The sequence below is a fragment of the Mirounga angustirostris genome, unplaced genomic scaffold (assembly GCF_029215605.1).
Source record: "Mirounga angustirostris isolate CCGP_5_RB_7025 unplaced genomic scaffold, mMirAng1.0.hap1 SCAF_15, whole genome shotgun sequence".
Classification (NCBI taxonomy): Eukaryota; Metazoa; Chordata; class Mammalia; order Carnivora; family Phocidae; genus Mirounga; species Mirounga angustirostris.
Genome location: NW_026991723.1, coordinates 85,621,750 through 85,647,149, shown reverse-complemented (window position 1 = coordinate 85,647,149; position 25,400 = coordinate 85,621,750). Strand labels below are relative to the sequence as shown.

Below are 25,400 nucleotides of genomic sequence, written 5' to 3'. Positions count from 1 at the left end.
AATGAATGAATGAATGAATGAAAAGGAAGGAAGGAAGGAAGGACGGACGGACGGACGGACGGAAGGAAGGAAGGAAGGAAGGAAGGGTCCTCCTCCCGTACACCTGGCACCCCCTCAGGCAATCACCTTCACGGGCCCCCCTGGCCCTGCCTCTCTGTAGCCCCCCCTACCCGTGGGGCAGCCACTGGCAGGCGTGCCTTTTCACTCAGGCCAGAAATATTGATCGAGTGCCTGCATATTCCAGGCCACGTGCTTGGCATTGCAAATGGAGCAGACAACCCCCTGCCCTCGTGGCAGCTCCATTCATGGGATGGGGTGGGGAAACATTCTACATCTGCTGACAATGTGGGGAGGTTACAATTTTAAATAATCAGGGTGGGCCTCCCTGGGAAGGTGATATCTCAGCAAAGACCTTAAAGAGGTGAGGGAGTGAGCGATGAGGAAAGGGGGTAAGAGTGTAGACAGGGAACAGTGTACAAAGGTCCTGAGTCCTAAGCGTGCTTGGCAAGCATAAGGACCACCCAGGAGGCTGGGGTGGCTACAGTGGCATGAGCAGGGGGCTGAGGGGAGTCAGAGATGAGGCCAGGGAGGAAGGGGGGCCAGGTCCGGGAGAGCCAGAAACACCTTCTAAGCTTTTTCTCGGAGATGAGGGGGCTCCCAGAGGATTCTGAGCAGAGGATCGGACTTTTTAAAAAGGATCACTCTGGCTGCTGGGTGGGGGACAAAGGGCAGGAGCAGGTCCAGCAGCAGACAGTTAGGTCCAGGTGAAAGGCGAAGGTGGGTTGTACCAGGGTGCAGGGGAGGTGGGGAGCAGCAGTGGGATTCTGAGAATACGTCCAGGGTATTGCTTTTACAATTTGGTGGTGAATTAGATGTGGGATATGAAAGAAAGAGAGGAGTCGAGGATGACTTCAAGGCTGTTGGCCTGAGCAACTGGAAGAGCAGAGTTGCTGTTTATTAACATAGGAGAACCTGGGGTGAACATGTTGGGACGGAGGTGTGAGACACCAGTTCACTTCTGGGTAAGTTTGAGATGCCTAGTAGATAGTCGAGTGGAAATGTCAAAGAGGCAGTTGGATGCATGCGTCTGGAGTCAAATAAATGTGGGAGTTAGCAGCGCCTGAAAGCCACAAAGCCAGATGAGATCACCGAGGTAAACAAGAGGTCTGAGGACTGAGCTCTGGGTCCCCCAGGACAGGAACAGGAGGAAGAACCAGCAAAGGAGACAGAAAGGGCAGCCAGTGAAAAGGAAGGAAAGGGTGATCTTCAGGAAAGGAAGTCCAAAGAGGGATTGATTGACCACATCACCCAGTGTGGAGAGGCAAGTACTGATGAGGACTAAGAACAGGCCATTTGGCCTGGCAAGTGAGGCCACTGGTGATCCTGTCCAGAGCACTTGGAGTGGAGGGGAGGGGCCAGGCCTGATGGGAGTGGGCTCAAGAGAGAACAGAAAGAGAGAGACTCTCTGGAAACTGAGTACAGACAACCCTTCGGAGGGTTTTGCTAAAAGCGGGAGCAGAGAAACGGAACAGTAGCTGGAGGGGGGGATGTGAGATCAAGAGAGGATTGATTTAAGTTGAGAGAAATAACAGCATGATTGTAGGAACAATGTGATCATGCAGGAGAGCTGGGGGAGAACTGCTGGAGCGATGTCCTTGAGTAGGCGAGAGGAGGGATCTGTGCATGCCCGTCCCCTCCTTCTTGGCCTGGCTAACTCCTGCTCATCCCTCAAGGGGTCAGTGTAAAGGTCACTTTCTCAGGGAAGCTTTCTCGAATCGTCCGATTATGTCAGTTCCCTGCTCTATCCTTCCGCAGAATACGTTACTGCTGCTCCGTGGCTCTTAGGGGCTGGGCCGTGGTGTGTGAGCCCTGTGAGGGCAGGGCTGGCCTCTGGCCCGTTAGGGCTGTACCTCCAGCAGCCAGCATGCTGCCTGGCACACCACAGATGTTTGACGGATATCTGGTGAAGGGACAAATGGTCCAAGAGCAGAACTGAAACAAATCCAGAGACACATGTCTGTTTTCCGCTTCCGCCGGCTTTAATCACATTGCAGTGGCCAGGACCTTGCAGTTACTGGCTACTGCAAATATTTGGATTTAGAAGAGCTCAGTTGTTTGTTCCTGTTTGGGCTCTTTAGCTTGTCTCTAACACACAGACCAAAGCCATGTGGCTGGACACATCCTCCCATTGACACTGTCCACTACCAACTGAACACATTCCATACCATGTCCAGTGATTCGAGTGTTTAACAAACATTTGCTGAAAGCCTGCTTAGTGCAGCATCCTGCGGACACAGGATGGAATCAGCCACAGCGCCTGCCCTCATGGAGTGTGGAGTCCAGTAGCAGAGATCACAGAGAACCCCTATGCACTACAACTGTGATGGGTGCTACACCGGGAAAGCCCAGGGGGTTATGAACATGTAGAACGAGGAGACGGGGGTTGGGGGGGAGGCATGAGGCAGAGAAGGGAGACCAGACAAGCCTCCTTCTGCCTCCCTGCCCCAGCTTCGAGCTGCCCTCGTGTGGTTCTCAGGCTTGGGCCAGGAGCTTGGCGAGGGAGCTGGGCTTTGGGGCTGGCTCCGGGAGTGGCAGGGCCGTGGCCTCCTGCCTTCAGATGCCCCGGTCCCCTCCCCTTTCCTCTCTACCTCTGCTGAGGCCTGCCTGTCTCCTTCTGTGGCGTCCAGAAGGGCTGCCTCCTGAAGCTGTATTTTTGGAAAGATCTGCCTGGCGAGAAGGCTGAGCTCATTTATGGCACAGGCCGCTGGCAGTGACAACACCGTTCCTGACTCTCCCTTCTGTTTACTTTCAGGTTTTCCTAGGCTCCGTTCGCCAAGAGGAACCACCATTTTGCAAGGACCATGAGGCCGCTGTGCGTGACATACTGGTGGCTGGGACTGCTGGCTGCCGTGGGAGTGGCTGCAGGCCAGAAGGAAGGCTTTGAGGGTGCTGAGGAGGGCTCGCCCAGCGAGTTCATTTACCTGAACAGGTACAAGCGGGCCGGCGAGGCTTCGGACAAGTGCACCTACACCTTCATCGTGCCCCAGCAGCGGGTCACAGGCGCCATCTGCGTCAACTCCAAGGAGCCCGAGGTGCTCCTGGAGAACCGGGTGCACAAGCAGGAGCTGGAGCTGCTCAACAGCGAGCTGCTCAAGCAGAAGCGGCAGATTGAGACGCTGCAGCAGCTGGTGGAGGTGGACGGCGGCATCGTGAGCGAGGTGAAGCTGCTGCGCAAGGAGAGCCGCAACATGAACTCGCGGGTCACGCAGCTGTACATGCAGCTCCTGCACGAGATCATCCGCAAGCGGGACAACGCGCTGGAGCTCTCCCAGCTGGAGAACCGGATCCTCAACCAGACGGCCGACATGCTGCAGCTGGCCAGCAAGTACAAGGACCTGGAGCACAAGTACCAGCACCTGGCCACGCTGGCCCACAACCAGTCCGAGATCATCGCGCAGCTCGAGGAGCACTGCCAGCGGGTGCCGGCTGCCAGGCCCGTGCCCCAGCCGCCCCCGGCCACCCCGCCCCGGGTCTACCAGCCGCCCCCCTACAGCCGCATCATCAATCAGATCTCTACCAACGAGATCCAGAGTGATCAGAACCTGAAGGTGCTGCCTCCCCCTCTGCCCACTATGCCCACCCTCACCAGCCTCCCGTCCTCCACAGACAAGCCATCGGGTAAGTCCTTCCGGGAGGGAGCCGGCTCCATCTGGGGCCTCAGAGCCAGGCGCCAGGCTTCCCTTGGCTAAGACCACAAGTGGGGGAAAAGCCATGGTGAGTTGAAGCCGGGCCAAGAGACTTGCGCAATCCCCCAGCGATCCCTTGGGCCCAGCCTCGGCAGCCGGTGGGGTGAGGGGGGGCCCACGTTCCTTAGATGGATGCTCCAAGGTAGAACCAGGAAATGGGGAGAGGCTCAGAAGAGAACAAATGTTCTCTGGCTTCTGATGGGAACGAGCCCCAGGCCTGTAGTTTTCTGGGCTCTGCTGAGATGCTCTGTGTTGGCAAGCAGGATGTCTCTCCCGCAAACTCCTGTTCTTGTGCCGTGCCTGGCACCGATTTGGAAATCGGTAAATGCTCACCGAAGAAACAAGAAGCCGAAGGAAAAGAAAGTGTTATCATGGCAAAAGTATGATAAACACGTTGTAGCGGATGGGGGATGGGAGGGAGTACTTTCTGAAGCCCACACATTTTCTAGTCTGCTGCTGTCTCGACTTTTCAGTGCCAATTCCAAATACTCTTAAATACACGGTTCATCTCAAAATATGGTAATTCTCAGAATATCATTATGGGGGAGGAACAGGGTTGCTGGTATGTTGCGAAGCTTGAGCAGAGTACCAGCATGGGGCACTTTCGCGAATACTGTATCACTAACCCCTGCAGCTCCTTGCGGAAGGTTAACTGAAAAGAAGAGTAACTTACTCACAGGCTTAGGATCCTCAGGCTGGATCTGAATTCAGGCCTTTACACTTTAAATCTAGGGCTGACTCCTCTGTGCTCTGGAACTCTGGGGGGAGCATGAGCCCAGCCCCCTGAAGCTCAGCCTCTCATTCATCCAGGACCCTGTGAGCCTTCCAGATGGGCTGTCAGATGAGAACTGGCTTGATCTTTGCAGAAACTAACCACATATCTGCTCCACGTCAGTGATTTTGGTACCACTTCGTTGTATAAGCGGGGAGATATTTTTACTGAAAATATCCTGTTTTACACTTATTTCACAATTCTGAAAATAACCACCAGTACTGGGAAGAGCAGCTTCTTGCTAATTCCAGAAAGGGGGTGGCCCATGCAAAAGACAAGGGCAACCCTGTTTGCAGGTCCAAGGTGGGGAGCATCTGCCTACAGCACCTCACACCTCACAGGAAGGCCCTCTACTGGGTCTGTGGGTTGAGAACACATGCTTTGACTGACCTGGATTCAAATTCTGATTCCCCTATTGATTAGCTCTGGGATATTAGGCAAGTCACCTTGTAGAGCCTGCGTTTCCTGTTTCAATCTGTCAGTTGGGGATAGATTAAAATAAGCCTACCCAAAGATGAGATGAAATACTGAAAAAAAAAAATGTGTCTGGAGTGGCGCTGGGCCACTCAATACTTGGTAGCTTTCAGTTTCCTTCCGTTTTGGTTTATCTTAAAGCAAGGAGATTGAAATAAATAAACAGTCCCTTTTTAGTGCTGGCATTCTACAGCAGATGACTAGCTCATCTGTATCTATGTCTGTTTTAAATCAGAAGCTCCAAAAGAGAGGGCAGAGTGTGCTAATATGTCTCGACAGAATGCCCAGATGGTAAAACGTGCCCTTGGGCACCAAATGAAGACCCCACTGAAAGTCATACTCCTAACGTCTGGCAGACCTCATTGGTTACCCAACAGACCTCCTCTTGCTTAAACATCTCTGGTTTCTGAGTCAATGATTTCAGGACATTCCTGAGCTTGAACTAAGCTGAAAGGTATATAGTGTAGGAAGAAAGACCTAGGTTGGGGCACCTGGGTGGCTCAGTCGGTTGAGCGTCTGCCTTTGGCTCAGGTCATGATCCCAGGGTCCTGGGATGGAGCCCTGCATGGGGCTCCTTGCTCAGCGGGGAGTCTGCTTCTCCCTCTCCCTCTGCCTGCCGCTCCCCCTTCTTGTTCTCTCTCTCTGTCAAATAAATAAATAAAATCTTGAAAAGAAAAGAAAGACCTAGGTTTGCATCCACCTCTTAGTAGTAGTTTGCTTGTGAGGAAGTTACTTAGCTCCCCTGAGCCACAATTTTCCCCTCTGTAAAATGGGGACAGGAGTTAGAATACTGCAGGGTTGTTGTGGAAACTCAATGCAATCAGGTATGAGATATTATGTCACGTGGGGCAGCCAACCACGTTTGTGCACCTACTCTGTGCCGGTCACGGAGCCAGGCTTGGGGGAGCCGGTGAAAACTCTGGTTCTGACCTCTAGGAACTCAGTCTGGGGGAGGTGGCAGATGCATGAATGCACAAGGATCTATCCAGTGTCTACCAGTTCTATCCCCCAAAATCGGCACAGCAGATCTGACGGAGGACTTCTCTGAGGGGGAACATCCGTCAAGGCCAAAATTTCCATAATGTAAGAATTGATGGGACCCACATAACAAAGTATCTGAAAGCAGGAATGCAGTGAAAATCATGGGCTGTGTAGTCACTGTGGTAATACCATGGTGTGCTAAGTGCCCTGCAGAGCAGTGAATGAAGGGCTCCGGGGACACTAAGGTGACATGCGTGACGGAGTCTGCCTGGACTAGAAGGGAGAAGTTGGACAGAGACTGGACTTCCGTGTTGCATCTTGAATGATTTGTAAGAGATTACATTTGGGAAACAGGGTTACTAGTGGGTCCCTGATGGAGAGGAGTCTGTGCACAGTCCTGGGATCACGACCCTACTCCTCACACTTCAAATGGTTTGGATTCCCCTGCTTCTTCACATTCGTAGACCAGCATGGGCTGTGTGCATTCCAAAGCCCTGCATGCACCCACCCACTTTCTCTCCCACTTAAGGAAGCACCCCAACATGGGAGGCAGTAGCAGTGACCTTCTGTGGACATGACAAATGCACTATAATTTACCCTTTTCCTTTTTTTTAAGCAAAGTTCTCCCAAATGTTGGTACTGATTGTTGGTAACAGATTCCCTGTGACCCGCCTCTCCACTGAGCAACACCCCCTCAAGGTGTTACGAGCCAGACCTGGCCATGGAAGCTGAATGGGCAGGGAGGTCTCGGTCCTTTCCTGGGCTTGGACTACAGGGGGAGGAAAAGGCAGATGGCCTCTCTCAGACAACCGGCAGGGAGCTCTTATCAGGCCTGTTCTGAGAGCTTGCAGGCAGGTTCTGGGCCTATTAAGACAAAACCTTCTGTGCTCTTACCCACAAGATCCTTTGTTCCCAAGGACATCACTTGGCCAGAAACATCTTTGTGTGCATGACTTGGCAGCTTCTAAATCTTTCATCCTGTAACCTCAGAGCCTTTGCTCTTTTCCTCGTCGTCTGGGCTCCTCAGCCCACAGCACACCCTTTTCCGGGGGACTGAGGGAGCCATGGCCGCTTATCTGGAGCTGCACTCACCAGCTTGTTCCCAGCCAGACAGTAACAGGCTGGCCCCAGGCCAGGCCCGGGCTGCTGAGAGCCTCAGGGAGGGAGGCCCAGGCAGCTCCTGGCTTCCCTGGTGTCTGACTTAGGTTCTGGCCTGCCTCTCTCAGGTCTGGATGTTAGGATGCTGCTTTGACAAGGCCAAGGCCAAAGGGCCCGGCCTATGGCCCTTTTCCCGGCAATCCAGCTGCTGCTGCCTGTCCTTCCTCTTTTCCTCTCCACTTTCTCACACATCCCCTGACCTGCTTCTCCATGTGTGTGCCCTGGACACACACACGTACACGTGTGTCAATCAGGTCTGCTAAAGAGGAAGGCTGCAGGGGTCACGAAAAGGCACAGGAATGGACAGGATGGAGCCTCAGCACTGGCCTTCTCCCAAAGTGGTCTGGGAGGCCGGGGACATTGTCCCTCTCAGCCCTGCACAGGCACAGCCACGCACAGGCCAGCCCTCCTGCCATGGCAGCCGCCCTTGAGAGTGATCAGAGGAGGAAAGGCAGTGTTAGGACCGGCTGCCACAGCAAGGCCCTGACTGAAACAAATCCTTAAAAACCAAAAGGAGTAGGCATTTCTAGCTGTTTTCTCTCCTGAGAACATAATCAGCTTAGTTTGTTTCTCAGTGGATAAAGAAGGGACCATGAAATTCAAAGAGAGCTTGTCAGGGGCCTTATCATCCCAGAGCCTGTCAGTAGCAGAGCCAAGATAGGTCCCTGGACTTATAACTTCCAGGATGTCAAGGTTCAGAGAGGTTAAGTAACTCCGCCAAGACTACACAGCTAGTAAGTGGCTCAGCCAAGGCTCAAACCCAAGTCTGTCTTAACCATTCCGGGATACTGCACGTTTCCATGGAAAGGCTGGAGGGAAACTGGTGTCAAAATCACCCTATAAATGCTTGACTTGGCCCCAGGTGCCAGCTGCCTGGGATGTGACCCTCCATCACTATTTCATGTACTAGGTTCTAAGCAGCTCCTTGTAGAAGAGCTCTGGGAACAGAGTTGGTGGATCTGTTATTAGAGCTCTCACAGTTCTAACAGTGTAAGACATTGTCACTGCAAACTCATCAATATCATGCCGCCCCCTTACTCAGGCCTGGGAGGAACCGACCATACCAACCATCTGCCCTGGCTCCCCAGTCACACAAATGGACTGTTGGGGTGAATTACGTAGTAGACTATATCACAACCCTGAGATGCCAAAATAAAATAATAAGAGAGAGAGAGAGAGAAAGCAGAACTGAGTTAGCATCATACTGCAGAACGTCTAAAACAACTGAGCTCTCCCACAGAAAACATAATATGCACCTGACTTCCAGTAAATGGACCCAACTAAAGCTGCAGAGAAATCTGATTTTTAATTTGTCTCGAATCTGAACAAATTCTCTGGGTGTGTTTGTATTCAGCATTTCAACGTCCAGCAAAATCTAAAGTCCTGATTTCTTTAAAGACGCTAACTCCAAATACATAAAAATCAGCAGATGTGATCTGTTCTTGGGGCCACACAAGGTGGCAACCACATTATTTCACTGCTAACACAGAGACCTCCCATTCCTCCCAACAGATACGCTATGGCCAGGGAGGTGCAGAGACCTTGAACAAGAGTGTTTTCCTAGATGGCTTTTCCTGCCTGTATTTTACCTCCCCCTGTGAAGTAGGAAATATGTATGTTAGATTGTGGTTTTAAAATAGACAACGACACATGTTACACTGTGGCTTCCGTTCCTTCTGGAGGTCAAGCAATTGTCGATCTAGGTGGAAAGCAGTTGGTCCCACGTGCAGATGAACTCTGGTAACTGGGCTTCGGAGCCTGAAGCTCTGGGGTGGGGTGGGGGGGTTGGAGGAGCAACCTGGAGGGGTGGGAGGATGTGAGTGAGGGTGGCTGTAGTCACCACGGGCTCTGCCTTTCAATTCTCAGAAGCTGACGGAAAACCCAACCCAGGTCTCTTGCTTCCAGAGACTGTGCTATTCTCACTGTATTGTGCTATCTTGTTCCTGAAATGTTACTGTGGAACAAAGTAAGATTCTCAAATTCATTACAAACTATGTAATCCAGTGATATTTCAAAGAGCATTCCTTGTTAGCTTCTTCATAAACAAAAGCCACTCGAGTTCAAGGTGGGTCATCTTCCTTCTAGCTTTGCTTTCTCTTTTCTCCTCGGATACCTCGGGGAATGGATCACAGAGAACCCTTTGAGTGTGACGGCAAGCACTCCCTCTATTACTCGGGCACTTTCCAAGGAAGACATTCAGCGAAATGCTCAGGCTCTTTACAGTCCCAAAGGATAAACTATCAACTTGTTACTGTTTAAAGTGGCGATCTGGCATCTGTGGCCTGGAAATCCCAACAGCTTGGCACTTGGCAAACTGAAAGTAATCTGGAAAATCCTGGAGCTCAGGCCTCTGCAGCCAGCTCCCTAGCCACACAGATGGATTGTTGTGATGAATTTATGCAGTAGACCAAATCGGAACCCTGAGATGCTCCCCCAGAAAAAAACGACTGATGAAGCAGAATGAAGTTAGCATCAGATGACTTGGTGCCTATAACAAAGGTGGTTCGGGTTGTTGAGTGCAATGGGTAGTACGCTTGCTGTCGAAATAACGTCTCGACTTCAGCTACCCCTGTGAGGACTGGGCAAGAGCACAGTCAAAAGGAGCCTGACGATCCGGGCTTTGTACCTCAAAATGAGCCCGTGCAGCCGCAGGACCTGGACTGGTCTAGGCAATCCTTTTTTCAAACAAATAAGTGATTTTCCTTGAACAGATTTTTAATATAATAATTTAAGTTAGAATTACTGTGTATACAGAGAAATCGTGCTAAGCAAAAGAAGATTTTAGTTTAAATGACAAATGTAATATTTTTGAAAACAAAAAACACCCTCTAACTGTTGAAATGAAGACATCTTAGGTGGTCTGTCTAGAATAACGTTTAAAAGAACAGAAAATCCAATCACCTGGCACTGTCCCAAGATACAACGTGCCGACTTTTTACAACAGACCGTCCAGACTCTCCCTGGTTTGGGTCTGGATCCTGATTATCCTCTGCTGTGGGGCCCCTGTTTCCAGATGAACTTAGCATTGATTCTCAAACTGGAAAGAACAGAATGAAAGTGACAAAGGGCACACAGCTCACGGTGGTGAGGAGATGGAGACGGGGAAAGGCACGTGGGGCACGAAGTGACTCATTCTTGGGCAGAGACTGGCAAGAGGGACACACGATCATGCCCCTGAGGCTCCTGCCCAGAAGGATCCCAGAGACTGACAACAAGACAGAACCCCGAACAATCCTAGTACAGTGAAACAGACTCAGTGCAGCAGGATAAGCAGGCCCGGAAGGCAGATGGGAGTTCTAATCCGAGAGCCTCCCCTGGCCAGCCATGCGGTCTCTCTGGGACTTGGTTTGCTCACTGTTGCAGGGGCTCGTGAGGATGAAATGAAAGCGCATGTAAGGCATCTGGCAGGTGAAAGGCTCTAGATACATGGTAGTTATCATTCTTACTACATTCCAGTAGAGATAAATATATCAAACATGATGGGAACCCTGAGGAGAGTTAAGTAACTCTTCTGGGGTTGGGGAGGACTTCCTGGAGGAGGAGACGGGGAGGCTGAGGGCATGGCAGATAAGCTCTCAGAACCACTGCCAGCAATCATCCAGAAATCATGAAGACCAGGCTTGGTGCTGGGCAAATGCTCTCTTTTCAGAAAAAGAAAGGACAAGATACTAGCAATTATATACCAATTGGCTTAAGCCCTAGTAAAATCATAGAAAAGATTATAAAGAGGGGTTTGTGAGCATTTGAAAAATTAAAAGGTGATCAGTGAAGGCCAACATAGGTTCTCTAAGCACAAGCCCACAGGCTGATTCCCTTTCTTAGAAAGGGTTCATAGGTTGGCAGACCGCAGGCACACCACCTGTCCAGTACCTGTGGATTACAGTCATGGGTCTGATAAGCTCTTCCATGATGTGCTTGCAGAACCACACCATCAACCTCTGGCCTGAGAGAGGCTTGTTCATTCTCATCGCTACATCTAGGGAGCCTTCCTACGTGGCCCACCTCTATGTTCAGGGACCTCCCTCAGGGAGCCTCAGGCGCCACTGACCACTAGAACGCAGGGGCCCCAGGGCTTCACCCCCACCAGTCCCAGGAGCCACAGTGAGCCCTCTTGTCTCTGCATACAGTGAGCTCACCACAGCCCCTCCAGGGCTAACCTCTTTTCTCTTTTAAATTGCTTTAAAGCCCGTATTTCTCCTCCTGCCCAAAGGTCCTGTTGGAAACCCAGGAGTGGGCACAATGCTTTTGAAAGTGTTCTTTGGGAAGCAATGCTGCAATATCTGTTTATCCTAAGGTCAAACCAGCAGAAACAGGATGCTTTAAGCTCCTTGAGGGCTCCGGGAGCTCTTACTTGGGAGGTCTCAGACTGTATCACACCCACCGAAATATACACATCTAATATAACTTTTACTGTAAAAAATTTGAAAGGGTTTTTAAAATTTTGCTTTTGAAATTATTTGGCCAAGAGTAACACAATTAATTTATGGCTGGCTCTGATTTCTCGGCAAACATCAGGCATGTTCAGGAATTCTTGGGAAGTGAGAAAAATCTAACCTACAAATTGTTTTCAAAAGTAATAACATTTTTATGAAGACTAAATTTAACAATTAATGAAGTTGACAAGATGTTCCACTTTGTAGAAATTTAATTACATACTTATAAATTTTGATTTTGCAGTTTTCTTTTCATATTTTAGAGCCAATAAATTTTTTTAGGCCTCAAACACTTTCATAAACTCCTGAAAAGCTTATTGGCCCCAGGCACTGTGCCCGTCATCTGCGGACTAAAACAGCCTCAACGGCAGGCATGAGCATTTGGACCCTTTCCCCAGAAGGACCAGAAATGATAACCATGACGTCAGCTCTCAGGCCCTATAGGAACTTGAGATGCCTTTGGGAACACACCAGCTGTTCCTGTGTTTAGGTTATTGTTTTGTACTCTGGTTCACTGAAAAGTGGTGATTGACATAGAATAAATATGTTCACAACCAAAATATTATTTCCCCAAGCCTTCTGGATAAATGAGGCTCAAGCAGCACACGTAATCCTTCCTCGCCAACCGCCCTCCCCGGTGTCTGCTCTCCTGCCCTCACATAGGACGCCCATCAAGTCCTGATGCTGGCCAGGACAGGGCTCACACCTAAGCAATCCACGTGCCCTGGCTCTCAGATGGATTAATTTGGATAGGAAATTCCAGATCCAATTTCAACAACTAGTCATTTCTCCTGTTAGAAAAACGTTTAAGGGAGTGGCGGAAAGACTTTTTGGAGACAGATCATCGGTGAGAATAATTGAAAACAGCATACCGTTCTCACAAAAAAGCAGTGTGTCTTAGTACTATCACAGAAGCCTCTCCCCAGTGCCCACGTACAAACTAAAACATCCCTAGAACATTTCCCACAGGCCACAGGGCTGCCGCACAGCCTCAGGTGGTCAAGTCCCGAGACTTGAGCTTATGGGTCAAAGAGGCCAGTCAGACTGCTGGCCAGCCACGTGGTCTGGTCCCAGCTGATGGCCAGGAAGGACTCTGCTCCTCTCTGCATGCCTCAGGAGCAGCCAGGGAGAAGAGCCATCACCATCTACTCACTTCTTAGCTCCTGGCCTCCAGGGTGCAGCCAGTGGGCTTGGTTAGATATTCATGGGGCCACGCTTCCCTAGGAGGGAGGGGTGGCTACACTGACAGCTGATGTAGTTGGTAAACCCATTTCTCCACAGGATGTGAGTGGGCAGGTCAGGCTGAGCTGGCCTACCCCAGACACAGAGAGGAAACTGGGATTAGGCAGTTACGCTTTGGTCTGGCCTGGCTGTAGGCTCCAACCCAGCTTTGCCAGAAAGGCACTTCATTGGGAATACTGAGCATGGGATCAGCCATCTGGTTTCCTAGTAGTCAATGTTCCTTGTGTGCAAGAACCCCAGAGAGGAGGAAGGAAGCAGGGAAGGGACTCAGGCACCCACAGCTCATCACTCCAACACTTACCAGGTTTGACCTTGGGGTTTGGGGGCCCAAGACCTGTATACTTTGTGTTCCCATTGCCAATATCCCTTCTGCTTGAGGCCTCCTGACTCTAGGTCCTGTGTGCTTTCCATACCCTGTGTTGCTTCTCTAAGGAACCACGCAGACTCAGCTCAGCCATGGCGACTGCACTTCCCTTCACGTGGAACGTTCCGGCTACAGCTCTGCGGAGAGTGTAAATATGGTCTTTATAGAGATGAGGTCGGGCACTACTCCACTCAGAGCCTTGGTGCTGCTGAGTTAGTGTTGGCCTGCTACTCTGGGCAATGCTGCCCTTTCAGAAGAGGAGCCAAGAGAAATACTGGCTGGGCACTTTGCACTGTTCCAAAGGGAGAGCCCTGCCCACTGCACACCGAAAATGCAGTTTCATTGACAAAAAAGATTTCCATTCTTCATTTCAGTTTATCTTTGGGGGTCTCTCCACTGAAGCTGTGACTTTTTAAATGTGCTTTGTGGAAAACATCTACCAGTAAGTAAATCCTCGTACATTTAGCCTTGCAAATTCAAAAGCAAACACAGTAACTTGCTTGTGTGTACTTGATAGCGGGTAGGTGGGGAGTGGACAATGTCAAAACCAGCAGCTTTCATCAAGCATGGGAAGGACCGAGAGAACCCGCACGGGCACCTGCCCTGGCTGGCCTCACGCTGGTGCTCCTGTACCCTAAGGCCCCCAGAACCGGCGGGTTCATTCCCCCTGTGTACAAAAGAAGAGACTGAGGCTCAAGGAGCTTCCCAAGGACACACGGTGAGGCGACGAGGCCACCAAGATTTGAGCCGAGGGCTCCTGACTCCTGTATTGACCTCGGTTACAGATTTCTCATCAAAGTAGGACATTTTGAATCAGCCATTTAAATGGAACCACAGGATAATCTTACTGCTGCACCTTCTGCTCCTCGATCATTTTACTGCTGCCAGTTTTCCATGCTAAGGAGTCTGTCTGACTCATTTTCATCCATAATTTAATTTTCTGACCTTTGCCGCTGGTGCCTTTAATGTAAGAAAAGGGCGTGTTTCAGCGCAGGAGGTTTGCTAGCGTCCTGCTCTAAAAGGTTTCCGAGGGAAAACTGTCTGGAAATGTGGTTGCTGCTGATAGAAGCTGATGGGTCCTGAGTATCATGCCAAGTGCAGAGCACAGGGGACATGGAGAATTTTTTTGTAACGAGAAAATACTAAATACCTCTTTACTAGTTTATTCCTACTCCATGATTCTAGAGAGGATGTCATACCTAAAAGCCTTAAAGGAAAGAACTGCCTGATTTGCCCTAAAGATTAAAAAAAAAAAAAAAAAAGAAATTCTACATTATTTTTTTAAAGATTTTATTTATTTATTTGAGACAGAATGAGAGAGAGAGAGAGACCACATGAGAGCGGGGAGGGTCAGAGGGAGAAGCAGACTCCCTGCCGAGCAGGGAGCCCGATGCGGGACTCGATCCAGGGACTCCAGGATCATGACCTGAGCCGAAGGCAGTCGCTTAACCAACTGAGCCACCCAGGCACCCCAGAAATTCTACATTATTAAAAGATACTAAAATAGTTGAAAATAGGCAAAGGACACCAAAAGGTAAGCAAAGTACAAAAATAAATCACCAATAAAGATTTTGGAAAGGTATTCATACCTTGACAAATAAGTGTAAATTTTTATTTTTTAAACCTGGCTGACTGGCAAAGATTAAAAATAGTCCTAGGGACACAGAGATTAAGTCATCCTGGGCCCCCCACCCTGAAGTTCACTCAGGTTGGGGAAAAAGAAGAGAGCTTTAGACTATGAGCTCTGGACCATCCAGACCACCTGGGTTCTGACACTGGATCTGTCCCTTATACGCTAAGTGACCTCAGAGGTGTCACCTAATGTCCCCATACTCCTATTTCCTCATCTGTCAAATGGGTGACTACTAGCTACCTCACATTTTAAAACACTTGCCTTTTTTTTTTTTTTTTTAAGATTATTTATTAGAGAGAAAGAGAGCGTGCATGAGCAGGAAGAGGGGCAGAGGGGGAGGGAGATGGAGGGGGAAAGAATCTAGCAGACTCCACACTGAGTGTGGAGCGTGACACCGGGCTCAATCTCACAACCCTGAGATCATGACCTGAGCTGAAACCAAGAGTTAGACACAACCAACTGAGCCACCCGGGTGCCCCTAAAACACCTGCTTTTAAAAAGACCCCTTGGGACACCTTGGTGACTCAGTTGCTTAAACGTCTGCCTTTGGCTCAGGTCATAATCTCAGGGTCCTGGGACTGAGCCCTGCATTAGGCTCCCTGCTCAGTAGGGAGTCTGCTTGTCCCTCTCCCTCTGCCCCTCTACCCCCTAGCTCGTGCTATTTCTCTCTCTCTCAAATAAATAAATAAAATCTTTAAAAAAAACAACAAAAAAAGCTGTTTGTAGAAATGTCAATGGTAAAGCTGAAACAACTCAAGGCACCCACAAAAGCAACTCGGGCTGGGAGTCTGAGACGGACCCCCCCCCCCACTCTCCCAGTGGGCCAGACTGTCCCTCTGAGAACCCCACCAGAGTCCCATAGCAACCCTGCAGTAAGAGGGCTGGCTGCTCGTTTTCGGGGACGGGGATGTTTTGCAGGCCTCTGCCGGACCTTCTTGTCACCAGCATTCCCATCAAACAGCCTCTCCTGTGCTTCTGACTTGGGAAAGAGCTGGGAGCCCTCCCACGCCTGCTGCGCGCTCTGCTCCAGCTGTCGGGGACAGACTGACTCTCTGCCTCGGTCCCTGGGGCTAGGGGCTGAACACAAGCAAAACCTTTTTCTCTTTCCTGAATGCCCTTCCTGGAGGTCCGGCCTCCCCGTCCCCAGGATGGAAGAGGCACAAGGCAAAGAGGAAAGCAGCTGCTTGTGCCACATCTCCCAGGCTGGTGCTGGGGGTCCTGACCCATCCCTTGAGGGTGAAGAGGGCTAGTGAACAGGTAAATGGGTGAGAAGCCCTGGAGGATGAAGGAGGAGAACCCTGGGTTAACTGTCAGTGGTAAACACCTATGCAGACCTTTCTTCGGGGTGCTTTATTAGGCACTGGGGGCAGAGAGGGGTGATCAAGACCACTCCTACCCTTCCATTAGGTTCCTGGTGGGGATGCTCAAACACAGTGCAAGGGCTCAGGAGAAGCCCACCCAAGCTGCCTAGCAAAACCCCCAAAACCCAAACTTTTCTCATTTAACCAACAAGTACGGATGACACAAGCCCAACTACAATCAGGAATGACTTTGAGAAGTTTGATCTACAGGGAAAAAGCTAAGTACACCTGCCACTGATGCCCCTCCCTGACATGCAGAAGAGAAAGGGCAGGAATGCACAGGAATTCAAGTTCAAAGAAGGCTGGTGAGGTCAGCTCGCCCTTGCTGGGCATCAGAGCAGCCCCCATCCTGCCCTAGGCTTCCACTACCCAGCGCAGGACCTGCCAGGGCTGGGGCTCAATAAATATTTAGGGTCAACATATACGTTCATAGAAAGAACAAGATGGAACTTTCTTAGCACTTTTGGTCTTAACCATTCTTGGTTTGAGGAGTATTTTGAAGAGAAGCTGAAGCAAACTGTGGCAATTTTATTTATTTTTTAAATAATGTAGTTCAATGGCTAGGTCCTGAAAAACTTCTGAAGGTTTCTGAGATCAATAAGGAAGAACCTAGCTTCTCTGGACCTTGGAGACTCCAGTTTCAACCTTCTTGCTGATGAGACCGACATCCAGGAAACCGCCAAGAGAGGTGGGGTAGGGGTGGTGAGAGGCTTACGGTAGCTGCTCAGATTCCACAGCAGCACCTGTTCCTTCTGACTGGGTTGTCCAAGCTCAGTGAAGTCCCAGAAAATCACAGAACCCATCTGGTCTCAGTTTCAGAAGAGAGCCACAGACCGGAAGGCTTTCTAGACATCATCCTTCAAGTTTGAAGACCTGCTTACAGAACAGTGACCTCAGAGTGTGTGAGCTCTGAGTGTCTGGCCCTAAATGGGCTTCCTTTGGAAAATATACAAATTGGGCTGAATAGGACTGGTCCCCCTCAAAAAATTGTTTGGAGGCCAGTGTCTGAATCAAAAATATCCTGAAACCTCTGGCTACATGGCCAAATTCTGGACACTGCTTGGGCACTGTGACTCCGTGGAAGTTCATCACTAAAGACTGCAATTGTCCCTGAGCACTGTCACTGAAAAGACAAGCGTGGAGTCAGAACAGAGGTGGCGTGGGCCAACCTCAGCCCTCGGGACTCAGGAGAGCAATAACTCATCTCCCTGCTTGGGGCGGAGCTGATCCATACTGTGATCCTTACTGCGGCATGTTGATAGGCACATCTCTTTGCATAATATGACCAACCTAAAAGATAAATCACCCTAGGAACTCCACAGAAATGATCTCAGCAATCCCTACAACCTTGGGTGAGGTACCTATGATCTCCCTTCTACAAACCAGGAAAACTGAGAGTTTGCAGAGGTAAGGAAGCTTGCCCAAATCACACTGATGGAGTCAGAGCTAAAAGTGGGCCAGGAATCCAGGCAACCTGACTGCTCACCCTGGACTCTTGCCTTTCTATCATGTTATTTCTCAAACTTACAAAACTAAAATCCCCTCTCACTGCAGGCCTGTGGCTCCCAGCTGGAGCTCTGCTGGAGGTTGTGCCTGCCTGGGGGTGTAGCCAGGGGGGTGGAAGGGGCAGGCAAGAGTGGGACTCCATGTCCACGCCACAGGGAGGTCTGTGACGTGCACACATCTGTGTCCCCAGGCCCATGGAGGGACTGCCTGCAGGCCCTGGAGGATGGCCATGATACCAGCTCCATCTACCTGGTGAAGCCAGAGAACACCAACCGCCTCATGCAGGTGTGGTGTGACCAGAGACACGACCCTGGGGGCTGGACTGTCATCCAGAGGCGCCTGGACGGCTCTGTCAACTTCTTCAGGAACTGGGAGACCTATAAGGTGAGGACCCTAGGCCTGTCTGTGCTGCCCACAAGGTGACTGTGCCACCCCAAGAACCTGACAACCAGTCAGAGAGCCACTTGGGGGGAAGGGGCATGCTGACCTGTCAGGGCCTTTGTGACCCCATGCAAGAAACACTTGGGTCATTTTTGCAAACCCACCAGGGATGGTGGGAGCAGTAGCCCCTTCCCTGCTTGCCACTGGCAACTGCTGCAAGATATGACTTAGGTGTGCAGACCACACCGTGGACAAGGTGGGAATTTTGAAATGCTGGTGTGGGGTGGCCCCTCACCCCAGCCCGGGTATGGGGAGCATCCTATTCCCAGCTGGGGCTTCCGGGGGAAGACCTATTCTCGCAGCCCAAAAGGGGCAGGTCCCAAGGGTCTGTTGTAGGAAACTGCAGGAATACTCGGGCCCTAGTTCCCAGGAAGTTGAGTGCTCATCCTGGTGGTAGGAAAGGCTGCTGGGCTCAGCCATAATCTGCCCCCTTCCTCTAGACAGAGCAGTACTAAGGATGGCAAGAGTAGCTTGGTTCACCGAATGCCGCCATGCACCATGCCAAGTGTTTCCATCTATTACCTGCTTTAGTTTCACACCAATCTGAGCACGGACATACGAGTATGGACCCAGGTTACAGATGAAAAGAGGAAAAAGCTCGCTCGGGGTTGCACAGCTACGAGGTGGCAAAGCAGTGAGCCCAGGCCTCTGACACCAAAGCTCACAAACTACCCTGGCCATGACGTTCACATGTGGCTTTGCATGGCCCCTTCCTGTCCTGGCTGCTCCCAACCTACCTCCTGCCCAACCTGTGTCCTTGCTTTCTTCTCTTTCTCTTCTGCTTCCTAACTGAGAGGCTCCGGAAGACCCGCTCCTTCACCCTTCCCTCCTCCTGCCCATATCATTTTTCTCCGAGGCAGGAGAGCACAGTTGTTAAGACTGGGTTCCTGGTTCAAATCCTGGCTCACCCACAGGCTCTCTGTGACCCTGGGCCTCTGTGGACCTCGGTTCACCCGTTCTAGGGAGGATAATAACAGTACCTAGCTCTTAAGAGTTGGCACAAGGATTAATAAAATAACCTATGTAAAATCCCAAGAACAGTGCCAATATACCGTACTTGCTCACTAAATACTAGCTGTTATTATCATTAATGAGCCCATCTATTTTTAAGACTTTGAGTGCCACCACCTGGCTGATGATTCCTTAAACTACACATAAAAACAGTAACAAAACCACTGAATTGAGACCTAGAAAGGAGCCCGGTGGATGCGGCACACCCTTGTCACAGCCCATTCCCGTCTGGTGCAGGGAGCTTACACGAGACCCTCACACACAGCTCATTCCCAGACAGGGACACGGACGCTCAGAGAAGGGAAGGACTTGTCCAAGGAACTCTTGTTGTATGCCTACTGTGTGTTGGGCTCTCAGATGACCTATTACATGCGTTCCTACAACAACACTGTAGGGAAGGCAACACAGTGTCCTCTGTGTTCACACAATGCCTGGCACACAGTAGGCACTCTTTAAAGAGTCTTGAATGATGCATGTTTGAGGCTCAGATGGGCAATGTGACTCATCAAGTCACAGCCAAGTACAGCAGTGGGGATTTGAACCCACGCCTACCTTATGCTCTGCCCATTTCCAGTCTCCTCTGTCCAGGGCTGGGCATCCAACAGTGGGGCCCTGCTGGCTGAGGGCACTGCATACTCCTCACAAATGCTCTCCTCTGTTTTCCCCAGCAAGGGTTTGGGAACATTGATGGCGAGTACTGGCTGGGCCTGGAGAACATCTACTGGCTGACGAACCAAGGCAACTACAAACTGCTGGTGACCATGGAGGACTGGTCTGGCCGCAAAGTCTTTGCAGAGTACGCCAGCTTCCGCCTGGAGCCTGAGAGCGAGTACTATAAGCTGAGGCTGGGGCGCTACCACGGCAACGCTGGGGACTCCTTCACTTGGCACAACGGCAAGCAGTTCACCACCCTGGACAGAGACCACGATGTCTACACAGGTAGGACCCAGTACAGGGCAGGGAAAAGAGGTCAGCCAAAGCCAGAGCTTCTGACTCAAGGCCTGAGAACAGGAAGGTCCCAGGGCCCAGCGGCCCGACCCTGTTCCTACTCCCTAAAGGTCCACTCCTCTGCCCACAGACCCCCTTCACAAAAGTTGGGTCAGAGTGGCATTTACAAAAAGGGAAAGGGAAAGAGGTGTACAGATTACACATCTGTGGGCCACTCTGGGCCAAGCGCTCACGTCACGTCTCTGCCTGAGGCATCAGGTGTCACGGCCACATACCTGGGTGATAATGCTGGCCCTGCCTCCTACCAGTCATGTGTCCTTGGACGATGCTGCCTAATCTCTCTGAGCCTCATTTCCACATCCGGAAATTAGGACAAGGCATACCTTGCGGGGTGGTGAGAAGGTCAGAGACAAAGTACCTCGAGTGCTTTGTCTGGGACTTGGCAAATAGGGCTCAGCCCAAGTGGGCTGTCTTTTTTTTTTTTTTTTTAATTTGACAGAGAGAGAGGGAACATAAGCAGGGGGAGTGGGAGAGGGAGAAGCAGGCTTCCCGCTGAGCAGGGAGCCCGATGCGGGGCTCGATCCCAGGACCCTGAGATCATGACCTAAGCTGAAGGCAGACGCTTAACAACTGAGCCACCCAGGCACCCCTCAAGTGGGCTGTCTTTGTGGTCACTATTATTAGCACGTACTGCTAACGAAGTGCAGTAAGGGAGCAACCAAGACAGGTAGGAGACACGAAGTGATTTGTCCAGGGTCACGTGCCTCAAAGCCAGGTCTTTACTAAGAAGACTCTATTAAATAAAAAACAAGGAAGAAAGCCGAAAATTGTAAGAGGCACAGATATAGTCCAACCCTGAGTCCAGATGTCAGCCTCGCCCCACAGTGAAGCCTCTCGAGGCCCCCCACCCAGTTTCCTGACATGAGGGCCTCTGGGCCCTAGCTGCCTGGCAAAGCCAGTGAGGCGCTGCTCCTTCCTGAGGGGCCAACCCTACCTCCAGGCCAAGGCTGTCTGTTCTCATGGGCAAACCTGGCCCCCTCCCTGCCCCCTCCATTTAGTCCTGGTCTGCAGGCTACTACCTCCTCTTTAAGGACTGTCCTAGGAACTACCTGCTCTTGAGGCAAGCTCAGCTACCTACATATGGAGGAGGGAGGGCCTCACTCCAGGTCCCCATGGCAGCCATGCTCTAGCAGACTGTTCTCACCACACTGGGGAACATTCAGACACCTGTCTTCTGACTGGCCCCGAAGGGGCCCCCGAGGAAGCAGTATGTTTTCTTCGGCCAGGGCTGTCAAGGCTTCCAGGAAGAGCAGGGCAGGAAGATGACCCTCAGAGCCGGTCAGATTCTGGGGACACAGGGCCGGTACAGCATTTCTTGAGGGCCATCATGGAGAGCAGGGAGAAGACTATCAGGCCTGTAGGGCAGCACAATCAGTGGACAGCAAGGAAGTGAGCTCCTTGTCCTTGGAGTCCTGCAGAGCAAGCTCAGGCTTCCACTCACATGGAAGGCTGGCCATGGCATTCCAAGGGCTCTTTCTGCTCTGCAAATCCAGCACCGCCATTTGGTCCTTATGGCCTCAACTGATGGCCTAGAGGAGCCTGAGAAAAATTGTGGGAACACCTGGGCGGAGTCTCCCTTGAGCTTCTGCCTCGGCCAGCCTGCTGCCTCCTCACGTTATCGCAAGGCCTCAGCTGGAGCAGGGCCATCAGCTCCACTGGGCCCCAACCCCCAAGCCTGCTTGAGGCAGCATTTCCCTGAGTGGGGGTCCCCTTCCCAGGCCTGCTCAGGAAACTGGGGACCCCCTCTTTTAACTAAGAGCAGCCCAAGCAGCCAGAGGCTCCTCCTCCTCGTCCTTCTGGAGAAGGCCAATGTCCCTGCATGCCTGTTGCACCTTGCCCACACTTTTACTGGTGTTCCGAACTGCTTGTCCTTGGCAGCAAAATCCAGCCTGATGTGATAGTGCCAAAAGTTTTATGAAAATATCTTTCTTTTGTGAAATCATAAAAAAATATTTGGCTGGAATACAGGCTGGGAGGAATAGAGGAGCATTTCATCTTAAACACTTCCTTTGTCATTCTCTAAAAACTCTTGATCCAACAGTTGCGACTCTTAAAAAATGCCTAAGAACCCAGTGGCCTCTCCCCCACCCACCCCGGATCATTCTGCTTCCTATTCAAACCCCCCCAGGCGCTTCCCCTGCACAAGCCGTGGGCTAACTGCTTAACTGTGTGCCCTCGTTCCATCCCCACAGCAGTCCTATGGGGGAGGCACGATGCTTAGGACAGTTCAGTGGCTCTGCGAGTTGCTGGTCACAAGGCCGAGCCTCAGAGGTTAGAGCAAACCTGAAGCCCAGCCCACCTCTCGAGCATTCCTGTTCCAAATGCCGCACCCCCCCACCAGAGAGGGCCCCGCTAAAGTGCCCAAGCAAATGACGGACTCGGATAAAACTGCCTCCTCCCTGTGACCTCTTCCCTTGTCTCCTGCAGGAAACTGTGCCCACTACCAGAAAGGAGGCTGGTGGTATAATGCCTGCGCCCATTCCAACCTCAACGGGGTCTGGTACCGCGGGGGCCATTACCGGAGCCGCTACCAGGATGGAGTCTACTGGGCTGAGTTCAGAGGAGGCTCTTACTCGCTCAAAAAAGTGGTGATGATGATTCGGCCCAACCCCAACACCTTCCACTAAGTCAGCGGGGTCCCCTCCTGACCTCTCGTGGCCGTCGCCAGGAGCCTGCCCCGGCCACGCTGGCCCCAGCACCAGGAGCAACTCCCCATCAGTTCACCAGGGGGCTGGGAGGATGGGGCCACTGGATTCTGTTTTCCCAAGTCACTGCAGCAGATAATGGAATGGAATCGACACAGTATTCTCTGTCCCTGTTGCTTTTCTTCCTATCAGAGATCCCCTCAGGTTTCCACACAGCACAGGACTACAGACAAATCCTTCGTCAAGGAAATTAAATCCCAATAACAAAACATGACTGCACAATACCTTCATAATACACGTGTGTGAGCCGACCTTATGCACGCGTGTGTATACCACATATATATGCACTTAGATATATACCACGGGTACTATATCTATATACATATATAGGTTTGGTTATATATACCTAAAAACACATACATTCAATTCTCAGATGTTGACATTGTTACCAACAGCTTTGCTCTTACGAGAAAAGCGTCATATTCATTGTGCTCCTTGAGCCTAAGAGCCAATCACAGACTGTGTAGCTCCAATTCAAAGAATAATCCTTGGTGTCCACGTGCCAGGATTCTTTCAGGAGTGTCTACACACTCTTCGCTCACATGGGGGCTCCCTCCTTCCTCATTAAAGAACCCCTTTCGGCACCTGATCAAATTTCAGAATCCCCCTCCCTCTCCATCTCTAGATTTCCCCACATTCTCAGGACTTTTCCAGCATCCATCATGCATCTATCCATCCATCCATCCATCCATCCATCCACCTGCTCCTCATCCAACACCATTCAGGAAGTACCTTCTGTGTGTCAGTCCTTGGCCACTCACTGCGGTTCCAGGCACCTTCTCTGCTCTTCTGTACACCTTCCTACCCACTCCTTACCTTTTCTGTCGTATCATCCTTTCTTTCCAGGCAAGATTCCTTAGCCTCTGAGTAGAAAACAGTGTGGGCTCCAGGTTTCTGGTCAGGAAAGGGAAGGCCAGGCCCTACAGCTAACTCCTGGCCACATAGATAATGTATTCGCAGTTTTGTATGTTCCATTCACACTTTAGCCTCCAAGTCATTTTAACCGTCACAGAAATAATAACCTACCTTGCCCAGGAGATATTCAACTGAAGAGAAGTCATCACCTGATCGTTGGGGCCCCCGAATGGCTACAGACCAAAGGTCCCATGCTCTCAGGCCGCCTAGAGTCCGCATCTTGTCCCCAAACGACACTTCTCTGGAGAACAGTTTCCACAAAAATGACAACTGGCCACTTCTCATGAGCTCCTGAATAGCCAGGAGCTATTCCCTGGACCTCGTGGCTGGTGCGCTGCAGCCTGTGGCTTTCTGAGTCCTGTTGGCCATGAAGTGTCAGACTCAGTACTGCCGGGACTCTTGCCAAGCAGGGAGCAAGAGATGACTCAAGAAGGTGAGACTGCCCCGGTGGGTGTGTGAATGGGGGTGTGCGAGATGTTGGCACGTTTGGTACTGTCCATGTCTGGGTGTGTGCCTATTACCTCAGCGTTCTCACAAAGTGTACCATGTAGCATGTTTTGTGTATATAAAAGGGAGGGTTTTTTTTTTAATATATTCCCAGATTATCCTTGTAATGACACAAATCTGCAATAAAAGCCATCAGTGCTATTTGGATGTATCTACACTGTGTGTTATTGTTTTAGAATGCCTTCCTGGGACCTCCTATATCAGAGCCTTTTTGAGTAAAACCAGGAATAGAGTCAGCATCAGGGACATACACCAAAATCACTTAAATCACACTCTCCCTATCTTTGGTTTCCACCTACACCATTCAGGAGTCCCAAATGCAAATCCCAAAACAGCACCTTGAAGGCTCTCTGGGGCTTCACCTCCTTACATCCAGCCATGTCTCCACTGAACGTCCTAGAAGCACCTCCTAGACAGTGCAACAAACCCCTGAAACGCCTTCCCCCAGGTCTGGTCCCACTTCAACAAAAGGCACCATTTATCAATTGCTCAGGTCAAAAACAAGGACTTCTCCCCCTGCCTTGCCAAGGCCAATCCATCCATCCATCCACGGAAGCCCTCTTCTCTGCCTTTGTGTCTCCTCTCCCCTCAACTACTATAACAGGTTCCCCAAAGACCAGGAGCCCTGCACTGTCTCCCTCATTCCAATCCAACTTCCATACTAGCTGCCAGAAAAACAAATCTGTGGGCTGGGAAGTCATCTCTAGGCATAACAGGAAAACCCCAAAATCAAAAAGGAAAAGACTAAGGGATATGACTAAAGAAAACCCCAAATTTTCTGCCCTCTGAAAAATGAAACATGACTGAGATTGAAGGCAAATATCAAACAAGAAAAATACGGGGTTAATATTCATGCTATACTAAGAACTCTCTCAAATTAAGAAGAAATATACAAATGCTGTGATAGAAAACTTTGTAAAGTATACAAACTCATTAGAACACAAATGGCCAGTAAACAAGAAAAGATGCCAACCTCAGTAATAACCAGAGAGGGACATCAAATCAAGCACAAACCATCACATGGTGCCTATCAGATTGGTAAAGATGAAAAAAGCTCCATGTTGACAAGTGGTGAAATATGTACTCTGTGTACACAAGTACAAATTGATTCAATATATTTGAAGAGCAACTTGGCAATGTGGG

General features: G+C 50.6%; 2 protein-coding genes across 8 annotated transcripts in view; one reads left to right on the top strand and one right to left on the bottom strand.

Moving 5' to 3' along the window:
* ANGPTL2 (angiopoietin like 2) overlaps window positions 1-23,285 on the top strand; it is a 34,119-nt gene extending 10,834 nt beyond the window's left edge. Inside the window, exons 2-5 of the mRNA XM_045883162.3 lie at window positions 2,813-3,678; window positions 17,861-18,054; window positions 19,791-20,061; window positions 22,558-23,285. Coding sequence (XP_045739118.1) covers window positions 2,862-3,678; window positions 17,861-18,054; window positions 19,791-20,061; window positions 22,558-22,757 — 1,482 coding nt within the window. The 5' untranslated portion in view covers window positions 2,813-2,861 and the 3' untranslated portion in view covers window positions 22,758-23,285. The remainder of the gene's footprint in view (window positions 1-2,812; window positions 3,679-17,860; window positions 18,055-19,790; window positions 20,062-22,557) is intronic.
* Window positions 1-25,400, bottom strand: part of RALGPS1 (Ral GEF with PH domain and SH3 binding motif 1) — a 315,913-nt gene that overhangs the window by 108,013 nt on the left and 182,500 nt on the right. The window lies entirely within an intron of this gene.